Raw genomic sequence first — 15,737 nt, 5'->3', positions numbered from 1 at the left:
AGCAAACCCACTCTGGGCAGATATAGATCGGGTCACAAGGATTTGGCTAACACATTCATAACCTAAAAGCAGGCTGCTCCAAGCCAGTGTGCTCACTCATCAGACATGGAAAAGTCCTCAAGGTACTTGAGCTAGAGATGTATTTAAATATTCTCATTTGTGCCTGTTGACTGACAATGAAGAAAATTCACTCTTGTGCCTTACATTCCATTATGACCAATATTTTACTGTATAGGACCCACCTACCCCTGATCTCTAGCTTCAAACAGAGGGGAAGGAAGTCATTAAACTGCAAATTTATTCATCAGAAGAGGATTCAAATATATAAAAATGGAGTGGTTACATTCCTAAATTTATTTTTCACAATATTCACCAGATTTATAATTATTTGTTCAACATTTTTCTTTCCTCTATGTAGTAAGCTCCATGAAGACAAATATCATGCTCCCTTTTTTAGAATGTAGCACAATTTCTGGCATATGGGAATCACTCAAAAACAAAGGTTGCTGCTACTGCCCTGCTGCTGCTGCTGCTGATTTGTATTCTTCGTATCCTAACTTCTTTTCTTTTGTGTATCTTTCGCTTATCCTGTCACGAATTGTCTTCTCATTCTATTAATAAAGACATTAATATAAAACTCAATGTTGTACATGAAATCTTGTAAATGGGGGTCCAGATTACCTATTTGTTTGGCAACAATAAATACATATGCATTATAAAAGCTTTGAAGACAAAACATGCCATGAAAAATATTAATGGAATGTAAAGTACAATGTAATTGTAATACATTTCCTAATGTGAAGATGGTACACTTAATTTTTTAAATTAAGAAAATGAAGCTATATTATTCACTAATTAACATAACTTTTTTTAAAAAAGCTCTTCTCCAAGACCTATTTAATTGTGCTTCAAAAACAGTGTCTTCATTTCAATTAATGGGTTGTTCTTGTTCTTTCTGTTTTCCTTTTGATTGATAGGTTCAAGCAATTCTGAGAAGAAACTGGAATCAATACAAAATCCAATTTGGAAACAGCTTTTCCAACTCAGAAGCTCTTCGTAGTGCGTCTTACACAGTGTCAACAATCAGTGATGGTCCAGGTTATAGTCATGACTGTCCTAGTGAACACTTAAATGGAAAAAGCATCCATGATATTGAAAATGTTCTCTTAAAACCAGAAAATTTATATAATTGAAAATAGAAGGATGGTTGTCTCACTGTTTTGTGCTTCTCCTAACTCAAGGACTTGGACCCATGACTCTGTAGCCAGAAGACTTCAATATTAAATGACTTTTTGAATGTCATAAAGAAGAGCCTCACATGAAATTAGTAGTGTGTTGATAAGAGTGTAACATCCAGCTCTATGTGGGAAAAAAGAAATCCTGGTTTGTAATGTTTGTCAGTAAATGCTCCCACTATGCCTGATGTGACGCTACTAACCTGACATCACCAAGTGTGGAATTGGAGAAAAGCACAATCAACTTTTCTGAGCTGGTGTAAGCCAGTTCCAGCACACCATTGCATGAATTCACAAACAAATGGCTGTAAAAGTAAACATACATGTTGGGCATGATTCTACCCTTATTGCCCCAAGAGACCTAGCTAAGGCCTATAAACATGAAGGGAAAATTAGCTTTTAGTTTTAAAACTCTTTATCCCATCTTGATTGGGGCAGCTGACTTTTTTTTTGCCCAGAGTGCTGTAGTCTTTTTGTAACTACCCTCTCAAATGGACAATACCGAAGTGAATTATCCCTGCTGGCTTTCTTTTCTCTATGAAAAGCAACTGAGTACAATTGTTATGATCTACTTATTTGCTGACACATCAGTTATATCTTGTGGCATATCCATTGTGGAAACTGGATGAACAGGATGTGTAATATGCAATCCTACTTCTGTATCATTAGGAAAACATCTTAGTTGATGCTACAAAACACCTTGTCAACTTCTTCCTGTCTTACCAAACAGTGGGAGGGAATTCCTAGCTGTAAATATAAATTTTGTTCCTTCCATTTCTACTGTATAAACAAATTAGCAATCATTTTATATAAAGAAAATCAATGAAGGATTTCTTATTTTCTTGGAATTTTGTAAAAAGAAATTGTGAAAAATGAGCTTGTAAATACTCCATTATTTTATTTTATAGTCTCAAATCAAATACATACAACCTACGTAATTTTTAAAGCAAATATATAATGCAACAATGTGTGTATGTTAATATCTGATACTGTATCTGGGCTGATTTTTTAAATAAAATAGAGTCTGGAATGCTATATTTGGTAAATATTTTAAAGACAACCAGATGCCAGCATCAGAAGTCTGTTTGAGAACTAAGAGAACAGAAACATCTATCATAAGATATATTTATTTTAAAAACACAAGGTCACTATTTTATTGAATATATTTGTTTTGATAACTCATACCTAAATAATAGGTGTGTTTGACATATTTCTTTTTTCATTTTGACAATGAACTCACATTCTAATCCAGAAATTTTAAACAACTACTGTGATAAATACCAATCTGCTACTTTTATAGATTTTACCCCATTAAAATATTACTTTACTGACTTTTACTATGTGAAGATATATAGCTTTGGAAATGTCCCAGGTTATTCAAGAAATATAAAAAACTAGAAGGATACAATATATACCATATACAATGCTTTAATATTTTAATAGAGCTACTGTATATAATACAAATCAGGGAAATACTTGAATATATCATTGAGAAAAAATTATTGTCAGATCTTACTGAATTATTGTCAGACTTTATTAAATAAAGATAGAAGAAAACCTTGCTAATGAATTAAAGTGAAATTTGCATGGGATTCAGTTTCTCTAATGTCATTTTCCGCTGAAATCTCTAAAGAACAAGAATGACTTCAATTAGTAAAAGTCAATTTTGGGAAAAGTCATGGGTATCTGTTTTTTAAGTGTGTCAATCTGATTAAAATGGATGAAACAAATTACTCATCATAAGTTGTTTCTTAAGCTGTCAATATGTCAATAGATGGTGAGTTCAGAACTTATTTCAAATTGCTAAGACAAATTATCTAAATTCGTAAGAACTAACATATAGAATGGTCTGGTCAATACATTTATAATTTATCTATGCATGAAAAAGTATTGTTTTGTTTTAAACATGAATTTCATAGCAAGCTGCCATAGAAAGGAACGCAGGCTGTTCTGGACCTTCAACTGCCTAAATTATACAAAAATTCATTTTAATAAACTCAATTATTAGCTATTTATTATTCAAAGACCCATATTTAAATCCTTTGCTGACCATGTTGACATATATCAGCCTTCTTCTAGACAAACTGTCAACTCTCAACCATCTTGACAGTAGAAGTGACAGTAAAAAATGTTGAATGATCAGAGATTATATTAAAATGAACATGTAATTTTCAAGTATTTTTGTTGTGCTTTTATAATATTAATTCTAGATCAGATTTATTTTATAGCCAGGGTTTGTCTGTTGTACAGTCTTGAGGCGTAGCAGTCATTCATGATTAATCACTGTTAGTTTTGTACCCATATATTTTTAGAATAGTTTTAAATGTTAGATTTCTCAAAAGCTAAATGCTACTTAATATCTTTGTATCATACTCATAAAGCAAAGTAAATCTGACACTTTTTTTTAAAGCAAACTTCTTTGCTGTCAAAAAAATAAATTTGGGGGAATTTCTAGCTTTTAAAATGTAGATCTGCATTTTACTGTGATTACTTGTGAAAGTCATATTTTAATTTTCTAAATTCTAATTTGTCATTTTATTTCCTAAAGTTAATTTCCAATGCATTTATTCATAAAATATTCATTCTGGAATGCAGTGTTTGTTTAAATGTAATCCAATTTATATAGAATTAGTGGTGGCTGTAGTGCTGTATTTATTGCTTATAAATTTTTTTAAATGTGAACTTACTTTTAATTTTCTCTTGGTTTTAATCTGCTAGTAGAAACCACTAGTTATCTGTAAAAATATATTCAAGATATTCTGATCAATTATAACAATTTATGTTATGCCTAGAGTATATCTCTATTTTTTGATTGTATGAAAATATTAAAGTTATGAGTTAAAGTTTATTTTCATTGATATTTACTAGAGTGCCAAATAATCTAATTTATAAACATAATTCTTACAGTAATCAATGGGATACTTCTCAAAATTAACAAATCTCTTAACAAAATATCGCTTTTGCCCTCTTTAAAGTCTTCAGTAAACCAGTAAATGAATTCAATAAACCAATTAAGAAAAAGTCATGATTTGTTTTTCAAACTAAAAAAATCCAACTATACTACAATGGATGCAAACTCCTTCTTATGCTGAAAGAAGAAAAAGGATGTCTCAAAATAAGAAAATGTTCAGAAATTCATCTCCTTTATCTACTATATTTCATTTTGTAGTTTTGTTTAAATATTAAAAAGAAAAATAAGTATTTAAAGGTAATTTTTAAAGAGAGCATATTCATGGCTTTCACACAAATATAAAATGAAAATGTTTCAAAGATTTTGTTTAACTCATTAATTAATGAAGGAACAAGTAAGATGTTACAAAAATTCAAAGGAGAATTCAAAATATCACACTTATATGAGAATATTAAAAATGTTGAAATAAATTTATAAATAAGTGCAAAACCACTCTATCCTTAGGGCAATAATCAGTTGCATTCCACTTAATAACTAATTTTTATTTTTATGATCAATAATAATGTACATCATTTTCTGTTTTCTGGAAAAAATGCCCATTTAAAACACTTGCGTTTTTTTCTTATAATCTCTCCTCCTTGTGATTATACTAATCTCAAAGAAAGAATATTCTTGATTAAAAATATTGCTAGTTTAATAAGGTTTGGCCTATTGTTGAGATAGGTACATGAGAGTGTTAATTACAATATAGACCTCCTCAAGTTGGTTTTACAAATCTAGAACCATAGTGCACTTTTTAACAGCTTCATTGAGATATACTTGACATATCATATAATACTTCATATTCAAAGCAGTTTTTAGTATATTAGTAGAGTATATTTTAATACATCCATAGAGACACGCTACCATCACCAATTTCATTATATTTTTATGACCTTGAGAAGAAACAGTGTATCCTTTAGCCATCACTTCTCTATCCCTCTATCTCTACTTTCATTTCAGCTATAAACATCACTAATTTACATTCTGTCTCAACAGATTTCCCTATTCTAGACTTTCATATGATTGTAATCATATAGTATGTGACCTTTTGTGACTAAATGATTTCACTTATGTTTTTAAAATTCATTCATGTTTTGGCATGTATCAATGTTTCCTTTTATTCCATCGGGTGAACATACCACATTTTATTTATTCATTTGTCTGTTGATGGATATGTTTGTTTTGCTTTTACCTTTTGGTTATTATAAATAATATACCTATAAACATTTGTTTGCAAGTTTTTGTTTGTACAAAAGTTTTCATTTCTTTTCAGGACATTTGCAAAACAGCCAGATCATTTTACATTCCCACCAGCAGTGTATGAAGGGTTCTGAATTCTCCATTTTTCTCAACACTTGTTATTACCTGTCTTTTTTATTTTAGACATCCTAATGGATGTGAAATGGTACCTGGTAGTTTAATTTTCATTTCTCTGATGGTTAAAGATGTCAAGCATCTATTGGCTATGTGTAATCTTTTTTGGAGGAATATTTATTCAGATTATTGGTCCATTATTAATTTGGTTGTCTTTTCATTATTTATATATATATATATCAATATGTATATATATATAGTCTCACACACTCACACACACGTATCTGCAAATATATATGTATAGGTCTCTTTTCAGATAATTTGCAAATACTTTCTCCCATTCTGTGAATTGTCTTGTCCCTTTCTTAATTGTGTCCTTTGATGCATAAAAGGTAACATTTATTAAGTACATTTTTTTCTTTTGTTGCTCATGCTTTTAGTGTCACATCTAAGAATCCTTAGCCAAATTCAAAATCATGAAGATTTACTCCTATAAAATCTTCTAAGAAATTTATAGAAAATTATAGGTCATTGATCCATTTTGAGTTAATTTTTGTATGTGGTGTGAGGTAAGGGTCTAGCTTCATATATTTTTGAATGTGGCTATTTGTTCTAGGATCATTTGTTGAAAAGACCATTTTCCCCATTGAAAGGTCTTGGCATCCTTATCAAAAAGCAATCAGCCATAGATTCATGGGTTTATTTTAAAATTCTATTTCATATATATATATATGTCTGTCCTTGTGCTCAAACCACACTGTCATTATTACCTTTGTTTGTAGTGAGTTTGAAATCAGAAAGTATGAATTCTGTTTTATTCTTCTTTTTCACAATTGTTTTTGCTATTCTGGATCTCTTGCAGAATATACTAAATATATACTATAGTATATATACTATAAATATAAATATATAACATAAATATGTACATATATATTTAGTAGAGACAGGATTTCACCATGTTGGCCAGGCTGGTCTTGAACTGCTGGCCTCAACTGACCCATCAGCTTTGGCCTCCAAAAGTGCTGAGATTTGTGTAGTTTTGATATTAGAGTAATACTGACTTCTTAGAAAATTATGGAAAGTAGTCCCTTCTCTTCCAGGTTTGCAAGAATTTGTGAATAACTGGTATTAATTCTTCTTTAATAAATTCAGTGGTGAAGCTATCTAGGCCCTAGCCAGATATAGGTAGTTGTCTAGTTACTGATTTAATCTTTACTTAATACAGGTCTATTTAGATTGTCTATTTCTTCTTGAGCCAGTTTCAGTAGTTTGTTTTCTTCTGGAAATTTGTCCATTTCATCTAATTTACCTAATTTGTTAACTATAAAGTACTGAGCAACCACTATGGTTACAAATTTAACTTCTGCCTGGAAGTTTTAAAACGGAATATTGAATTGGATTTTTGAAAGCCTATATTATTTGCTATCTTTGACAGTAATAAACTATGCACAAGAAGTCTATCAGATTTCATCTGCTATGTCTATAAATTTGAATATATTTCTTTTTCCTCAAAGTCCCTAAAATTTGTTGTAATCTCTAGCATTCCTGAAATTGACCTTCTTTATCACCTATAAGGCTGGGACGTGTAGCCAGTTACCAGGCGATTTAGATACCAGGCCAGTTTTCCTGGGAGAGCATTATGGGCATTGGCTCCATAAAATAGTCAAACTTTGTTCTCCAATATGAGCATAATTTGATGACCATTATTCTGATATATGACACTCCACATAAGTCCTTTAGTGTATAATCCATTTGTCCTATTATATACTGGTAGAAAGGAAGGTACATTCTTACTGGATTTATGCAATTAACTATATTATCATGAAAAGTAAGGATATTTAATATGTTTTTTCCCCTAAAATTCTGAGGGTAAGTTAGAATCTACTATTATTTCTAAAGGTATTGTTTCACTTTAAAAGCAATATTTATACAATTATTGTGGATTAGAGATCTTAAGATGAGACAGAAGAGTTTGAACTATATATCCAGTAAGTAGAATATGAAAACAAAATGAACATTTCACACAAGTAACACAATAAAATTGCCCTCATCAATTGTTTCAGTCTTATGAAATTAATTATTGTTCAACTGGATCTCAGATTAGCAATCTCATGAAGCCATCTCCTGTGCAACCAAAAAAGCCAGATTCCAGAGAAAAAATGCTCTCAAAATCCTGGTTCACTCCACTTATATGGAAAGTGCAAGCGCGTACTCATGCATCTGTTTTTCACATGCCAACAGTCTGAAGTGCCTTGTAAATTTTTTTCCCAAGGGCTTGTGTGTTTATCCTTCAGTATTAAAGACAAAATTCTTGTCTATAGCTTACAGCAGAGCATCAGGGAAAGCATCAGTGTAAAACAAAATGATCAGATATAATATGTGTATGACAGAAATCACAATGTCTGTGGTTAATATATTAGTGAAAATTTTCAAAAGTAAAAGTTCTAATGCAGGTTCTTAATAAGAATAATAATGCAACTGAGAAGAAAATGTAGTTTCTGTAGGAAGAAAAACAACAAATCCATTTTTTAAAAATAGACAAAATGAAATACACATTGAGCTATAACATAATAATCTTGAGATGTATTTTTATACAAAGAACATTAAGCAAAGTGATGCAGTAAGTTTGGCATAAGACCTAAGTATTATCTTTAGTTTTCTAAACCTTCATGACTAAGTCTGTCTCAGTTGAGAACCACTGATGTAGAACAGGGTCTATGCCCTCTTAGGAACCCTGGCTGCACAGTAGTGATGGCAGTGGCAGCCCGTCTGGAGTAGCCTCTGCTAAGATGCTGGCTGCAGCCGGGGCTGCGGTATCCTTGAAGCCGATGGCAGCCAGGAACAGGCAGGAGACCTGCCCCCTACTGAGTAGGCAGGGCAGGATTCCTGTGCCCCTGGGCGCAGCTGCAGCTGCCCAGCCATGGCTCCAGACCTGGCATCCCTACACTCTCAGGGGCTTGGGAAGTCCCCTTCCCCCACAGGCTTGGAAGTGCCTGCTCCCACTCCCTGGCCTGTCCCTACTCCCAGTGCCAACTCCAAGGCGGAGCAGAGTTGTGGCCAAGCCTGGGTGCTGTCACAATCTGGCAGGGTGTACATGCACTCAGGGCAGTGCTGACACACCAGCCCCCTGCCACCTCTGCCCCTTCTGGACTTTGGGTGCCAACAAGCATGGGAGGGAGGCAGCGGTGGGGCTGAGCTCAAACCCGATTGTGAACTGCACATGTGAGAGATCTAGTTTGTCAGTTCCTCATGAGAATCTAACTAATATCTGATGATGTAAGGTGAAATAGTTTCATCCCTTCATCCAGAAACCATCCCTTGCCTCGTCCCTGAAAAAATTGTCTTCCACAAAACTGGTCCCTGGTGCCAAAAACGTTGGGCACCACTGGTGTAATAGATACTAGATTCAAATTAAAGAATTAAGACTGTAGCCAAACAATGTTTTAAATAATAACTGAAATTATGACTGATAACATTTTATTGTTGTCTAATCTCATCAGGCAAAGCACTGCCAGAACAGTGATAACTATAGGAAAACTTGGCAAATTTTTTTTACCAGTGTTTCCTCCAAGATTAAAATATATTATGGAAATGGAGTGCAATGATAAACTTCTAAGGACTTTCCATAAAGCAAACAATTAGGCTGGAGTGCAGTGGCGCAATCTTGGCTCACAGCAACCTCCACCGCCCGGGTTCAAGTGATTCTCCTGCCTAAGCCTCCCGAGTAGCTGGGATTACAGGCGTGCACCGCCACACCTGGCTAATTTTTGTATTTTCAGTAGAGACGGGGTTTCACCATGTTGGCCAGGCTAGTCTCCAACTCCTAACCTCAGGTGATCTGCCTGCCTCGGCCTCCCAAATTGCTGGGATTACAGGCATGAACCACCATGCCCGGCCTCTTGCATATTTTTTATCAGGTGAAAGAATACATTTTTGCAATTTCCAGGGCACTCTGGCAAATGTCAATAGTAGTTTTAAGTGTAAAATATGTCTTGAAATTTTATTTTGCTTTTTGTATATATATAATCAGATTTTTAGAAAGGCAAAAATTTTTAAAAGATATCAAAGGAAATTTGGACATTTAAGATATGATTATGGGAGCCTGAGAAACAATATTTGTTTACCTATTTAATCAAAGAAACAGTACATATTTTAAAATGAAGTACCTGGTAACACATTTTTAAAAACATTTTAGTCTCTTCATAATTGGGGAAATTTTATGGTCATTTTTATGGTTTTGTTATTGTTTTTGTTTGATCAAAGACATAAGCAATGTCAACCTAAAGTATAAAAAATTAATTTGATAAGACTTGAAATCTATTCTGTCTAGGCAGATTACACGGAAATTAAATAATATATTGTTTCAATGTATTGAATATATTCAGTAAACCAAGGAACCAACCCTGAGGGCAAACAAGATTGCGCAAACTCTGCTAACATTTTAACATATTCCGTGGCTTCTTTGCAGACAGGTCTTATAAACTAATGGAAATAAAATTTATTTTGCAAGTTTTGTTCTTCATTATGTTCTTTATTATTCTGTACAAACTAGTAATTTAGAAGAGATCTCAGAGAACCCAGGAGGTAATAACCAATTTTATATTATCACTAAGATATTATTTTTGTTAATATGCAATGTGTTTCTCATGGCTATTTTCAAATTGATCAAAATATAAATATATTTTTAAAATTTCTCTTTTATTTACTAATACAATAAGTACCAATAAACAGAATCCAGAAAGAGAAGCTCTTTGAGGTCCTCACTAAGTCCGCAAAGTATAAAGGAACCCAGAAACAAAATAAGCAAACACAAAGCGTAAGTCTGTCACTATTGCCCCTAACTGTAGTCTCAAGCATTTTTCTTAATTGCAACTTTTAATCAAAGTAACCAACTTCTATTTCAGAGAAAACTGGGGTATAAAAATTGAGAACTGTTTGTTATATGCAAGCAATTTAGCAGATAAGAAAAGCTCATGAATACAAATAAAATGATTTTCTACAGCTACATACATCCCTTTTACACCATTACAAAGTGGCAAAAATGAATGCCACCCAAAGAAAAAATGATTCTATATACATAAAAATGGCAAGCAAAAACTTAAAATTATGCTTAGAAAGGAATTGTTCAATATTTTCTTACATAGAAATTAACCATATATCCAGTGATTTTCCATTAACTCAATGGATATCAGTCCAAGATTTAATATCAGTCCAAGATTTTAAATCACTTAAAGATCTTGGAAATTTTCTTCAAGTTGATGTACCACAAAATATAATTACTGCTGAAATTAAAAATGAGTCATGACCATAATTCAATTCAGTAGAACACAGATATATATTTATGATCTTAAACATTATGTAGAAGTAATGTTAGCTTACTGGATCAGTAAGCCTAAATAAGTTTATGACAAACAAACCCATGTTGATATAATGTATGCTCTGTGATCATTAATACTAATAAATGAGAGAAAAAGACAGTTGTGTTTATTGAACAAAAATTAATATGCTAATATCATATGCCAGTGATTTACCTTAATAAGAAACTTGCATTCTTTAAATGTTTCTTAGTTTCTCAGATTCTTAGCATGTTTCTTAATGAATATAGATATTAAGCATAGCACATTTAAAGTAATTAGAAGTTCAATTTCATTATTTTCTGAAATATTAATTTCATGTAAGTACTTATTTATCTTTGTAAGCCAATAAAAATGAAACTATTTAAGAGATTTTTATGTGTCATTAATAATCCCCAAAGACAGGCAAATATTAAACACTCACACAAGGAGAGGTAAAGGCCATGCCAAATTATATGTAGACATACAAAGAGTGTATAGATTCAGTCTACAATTTTAGCCACAGCTCAAAAACACAAGCAACTCAGAAAAACAAAAGTTTATTAGTCTATCAGAGTCCATCAGAGCCATTCTCGTTCCAGATGGGCATAAAAATGTTAAATAATTTGGGGTTAACATAGACAAATAGACAAAAAGAAAAAATGACTAGCAAATCAGAATCTCTTTGTCTCTCATCCAATAAAGAATAGAGCTCTATAATTTATTAATCCATTTACAATGATCAACAAATCAGAGAATGAAACTAAATTCCCAATCACTGCTGCCGCCAATGCAAAATAATTTCCTAATGAAAACAAACCAACACCCCAAGCAAACACAAAATTATTAAAGGGGATAGGTGAAAAATTTTTTAAAAAGAGAAACAAAATGAAAAAAATGTCTTTGCTTCTTAGGATTCACTTCTCGGAGCCAATAAGAAAGAGACGCCTAAGATTATACCATTCATGAGGTACATTACTCTGTCAAAGCATATAACACTGCTCTATCAGGGGAATCCACTGTTCACTTTCTTGAAAAACATGTAAGACTTAAAAAATCCAAATAAACTACAATGCATGCCAATTCCTTTTTATTTAAAAAGAAGGGGAAGGAGCCCAGAAACTTGAAAATGTATGATGACTTATTTTCTTTATCTATTACAGATTCCATTGTGTATTTTTATATCAAATGGCAGAAAGAAAAAAAGAGAAAGAAGTGTTTAAAGAGAATCTTTATTTTATTTTATTTTATTTATCTATAATTAGGGGTACCAGTGCAGTTGTGTTACATGGATGTATTGTAAAGTCTGGGCTTTTAGTGTCACCATCACTCAAATAAGTATACATTATAATCAATAGGTAGTATTTCTTCGCTTATCTTCCTCCCACCTTCCCACCTTTTAGAGTCTCCAGTGTCTATTATTTGTCTCTGCATGTTCATATGTACCCACCAATTAGCTCCCACTTATAAGTGAGAACATGTGTTTTTGTTTTTTGTTTTTTTTTTACTTTCTGTTCCTAAGTCATTTTACTTAGGATAATGGTCTCAATGTCCAACCATGTTGCCACAAAAGACATAATTTTATTCTTTCTTAAGACTCAGTAGTATTCCATAGTGTGTGCATGTATATATGTATCTATACCTACACACATATCACATTTTTAATCCAATAACCAGATGATAGACACTTAGGTTGATTCCATGACTTTGCTATTGTTAAAAGTGCTGCAATAAGCATACGAGTACAGGTGTCTTCTTGATATAATAGTTTCTTTTCCTTTGGGTAGATACCCAGTACTATGATTGCTGGATTGAATGATAGATCTATTTTTAGTTGATTGAGAAATTTTCATGCTGTTTTTCATAAAGGTTGTACCAATTTACTGCCATCAACAGTGTATAAGCATTCCTTTTTCTCCACATCCTCAACAACATCTGTTGCATTTTGACTTTTTAATAATGGCCATTCTGATGGTATCTCACGGTGGTTATCATTTGCATTTCTTTGATGATTAGCGCTGTTGAGCAATTTTTTCATGTGGTTGTTGACTGCCTGTATGACTTCTTTTGAAAAATGTCTGTTCATGTCTTTTGTCCACTTTTTAATAGGGTTATTTGGTTTTTCTTGTTGAATTGTTTGAGTTTCTTGGAGATTCTGAATATTTACCTTCTGTTGGATGTATTGTTTGCAAATATTTTCTCCCATTCTGTAGGTCATCTGCTTACTTTGTTGATGATTTCTTCTGCTGTGTAAAAGCTTTTTAGTTTAATTATCTCATTTGTCTATTTTTGGTTTTGTTGTATTTCCTTTTGAGGACTTAGTCACAAATTATTTGCCTAGGCAGAAGGATCTTTCCTATATTTTCTTTATTTATAGTTTTGCATCTTACATTTAAGTCTTTAATCCATCTTAAAAAGAAGGTATAATTATGATTCTCATACAAATATAAAATGAACGCATTTCAAAGATTTTGTTTAACTCATTAGCTAATGAGGGAGCCTGTAAGATGTTATAACATTCCAAGGAGAATTCAAAATACCCCACAAATACAAGCAGATAAGAAATGCTGAAGTGGATTGACAAATAGATTAAAAAAAAAAAGTCTATCTGTGGGCAATAATCAATTGCATTCTACTGAAAACAAGGAATTTGCATTTGTATTATTATTCATTTTTCACAACTTAGTTGTAAAATGTCTCACAGAAAATAAACAAATAAAAATGAGTAACCCAGAAGGTTGCACTAGAAATGATCCCCTAATCTTTCTAAATTTTACACCATTTTAAAGTCTTACATTTTAACTCACAGAAGTACATGTGGAGAGGACAGGAACAATGTAAGAATATAAAAGCTCGATGCAGATAGTAAGGGTAAGTGTTTATTAAACAATACTTTAAAAACTCTACATGTGGATATTATTTTTAGCTCCCAATATCTGCAATATGATAATGTTTATTTGCAACACGCAACACTGTGACACTCTATTCTTCTTTGGAGTTTTATTTCTTCTATTCTCCCTAATTTACCCATTGATTTTCATATAGTTGTTGATGATATATAAGAAATGCTTATGTCTTAGGCTTTTCATAAATCTAATGTTTCACTTTCAGAATATGAAAAATATTTATTTCAGATCTATTTTATGAGTTTGAAATGTCAGTTTGAGATATTCAGTGTATTATAGCCACAGTATATTGATATTTACTATATTATTGACATCGTATTAAGCTTGTTAAAATGTTACACTCTTTTCATAGGTAATAATACTGTGGCTCAAAAACATAAGCTATTTTCTCAAGTTGACAAGCTCTAGGAATCTTTGAGAATAAATACCTTCAGAAGACCATGACTTTTCTTTTATGCACACCAGACATTCACATCTGCAATTATTAGAGTTTATTTTTAAAAAGGTAAGTCCTAAAATACCCATCAGTTTGTTACATGGAGAATTATTTAAAATAATAATATCATAAACTCAAGAAACAAATCTGAAAAGATATCAGCTTAAATATAAACTTGGTACAAGTACAGCACAAAATATGTGAGCATTATTATTATCTACACAGTTGGGTTTGGACATTTATTTTTAAGGTAAACATCATTCTGACAGCAAAATAATTGTGATATTCAGAATACAGGAAATATTTAGTACATACTGTTATCAAGAATGTTAATTAAATACACTTGTCTATGAAATTAAGGTAGGCATTAAATATAACTATAAATATAACTATAATTAGACTATAAGCACTCAGAGGAGGCAGGGAAACCATTAAAATGACCTACTAATGCTGATATTTGATAAAAATGACATAAGAATAACATCATATAAGAGTAAAGTACTTGTATTTAGTTACAAAACCAAAAAACAAAAAAACACTCAAGCATTCAGAGGGGAAAGTGAAAATATGTAGTAGTATTACATAGGCACCAACCAGTCAATACAGATGCTACCTATTGTGTATTTGCTGTCAGCTTTGTTTTGTTAAAAAACAAAACAAAACAAAATCTAAGTATAATATATACTAACCAATGGTAATAAATTCCCAATGTCCAGCTAATAATGTTATCTTATAACAGAGAAGAGATTATTAAATAAATTTAAATCAATAAAGTGTACTGAGCATCGTCTATTTCAAAAGCACAATAGTAGGAACATTACAATATAAGAAAGCATTCCTTCATAGGGCTTCAGCAGTTTAAGTGGTATTTTACAATCTAATATGTTTCAGTTTACTTTCAAACTGACATTTCTAAACTAAATCCTTTGCATTATGCAACTTTCTCTTGAATCTATGAAAGACAGCATTCAAAGCTACAGTTCAAACTACACAAATAGTTTTTCAACATAGCTCACAGAAGCAGATGTAGTTATTTAAAGCAGTTGAGTTAGATCTGGTATCATTGTTTTCAAGCACAAAATGAAATTTTCTGTGTTCCAATTGGAGGCTATATCAAAGAACTTCAGAGTATGACCCAGATACAACACCTCCCTTGGATGAAAACTCCCATGCTATATTCCAAAAGTGTTATAAACAGTACGCAAACTAGTGTGCAACTAGCTTACAGCATGCAAGAGACAAAGGATGAAATTATAACAAGTAAGATGACAGAAATCCACATCTATCTCATGTCGCCCTCACATGGACCATTTGCTTTACTTGCTTGTGTATGGTAGGAACACTATAGGTCTCACAGTGGAGCCATATATCTGCTGACTTCAGAGAGTTTTACAAAGTCTGCATTCCTGGCTGCACATCCATGCTCTACAAAAGCAGGATACACCCAACAAACAAGCAACCTATTTCAACTCAAATGCAAAGGGAATTTATTTTCTTTTTCTTTCATTTTTATTCTTATTTTGAAAAGTGTGGTGGGACAGTAAATAAAGAACCTTAGCT

The 15,737-nt window shown here is 32.1% G+C and overlaps 1 protein-coding gene across 3 annotated transcripts in view; it reads left to right on the top strand.

Moving 5' to 3' along the window:
- Positions 1-5,412, top strand: part of CALCRL (calcitonin receptor like receptor) — a 106,259-nt gene extending 100,847 nt beyond the window's left edge. For 2 of the 3 annotated variants that reach the window (XM_515970.8, XM_009443842.5), the window contains one exon: positions 978-5,412. In XM_515970.8, coding sequence (XP_515970.3) covers positions 978-1,193 — 216 coding nt within the window. In that variant the 3' untranslated portion in view covers positions 1,194-5,412. The remainder of the gene's footprint in view (positions 1-977) is intronic. The other variant, XM_063790628.1, reaches the window with a different exon arrangement.
- The last annotated feature ends 10,325 nt before the right edge of the window (positions 5,413-15,737 follow it).

Source organism: Pan troglodytes, chromosome 13 (genome assembly GCF_028858775.2).
Source record: "Pan troglodytes isolate AG18354 chromosome 13, NHGRI_mPanTro3-v2.0_pri, whole genome shotgun sequence".
NCBI classification, from domain to species: domain Eukaryota; kingdom Metazoa; phylum Chordata; class Mammalia; order Primates; family Hominidae; genus Pan; species Pan troglodytes.
Note: the sequence above shows the minus strand (reverse complement) of the source record. Positions and strands in the feature narration are given on the sequence as shown.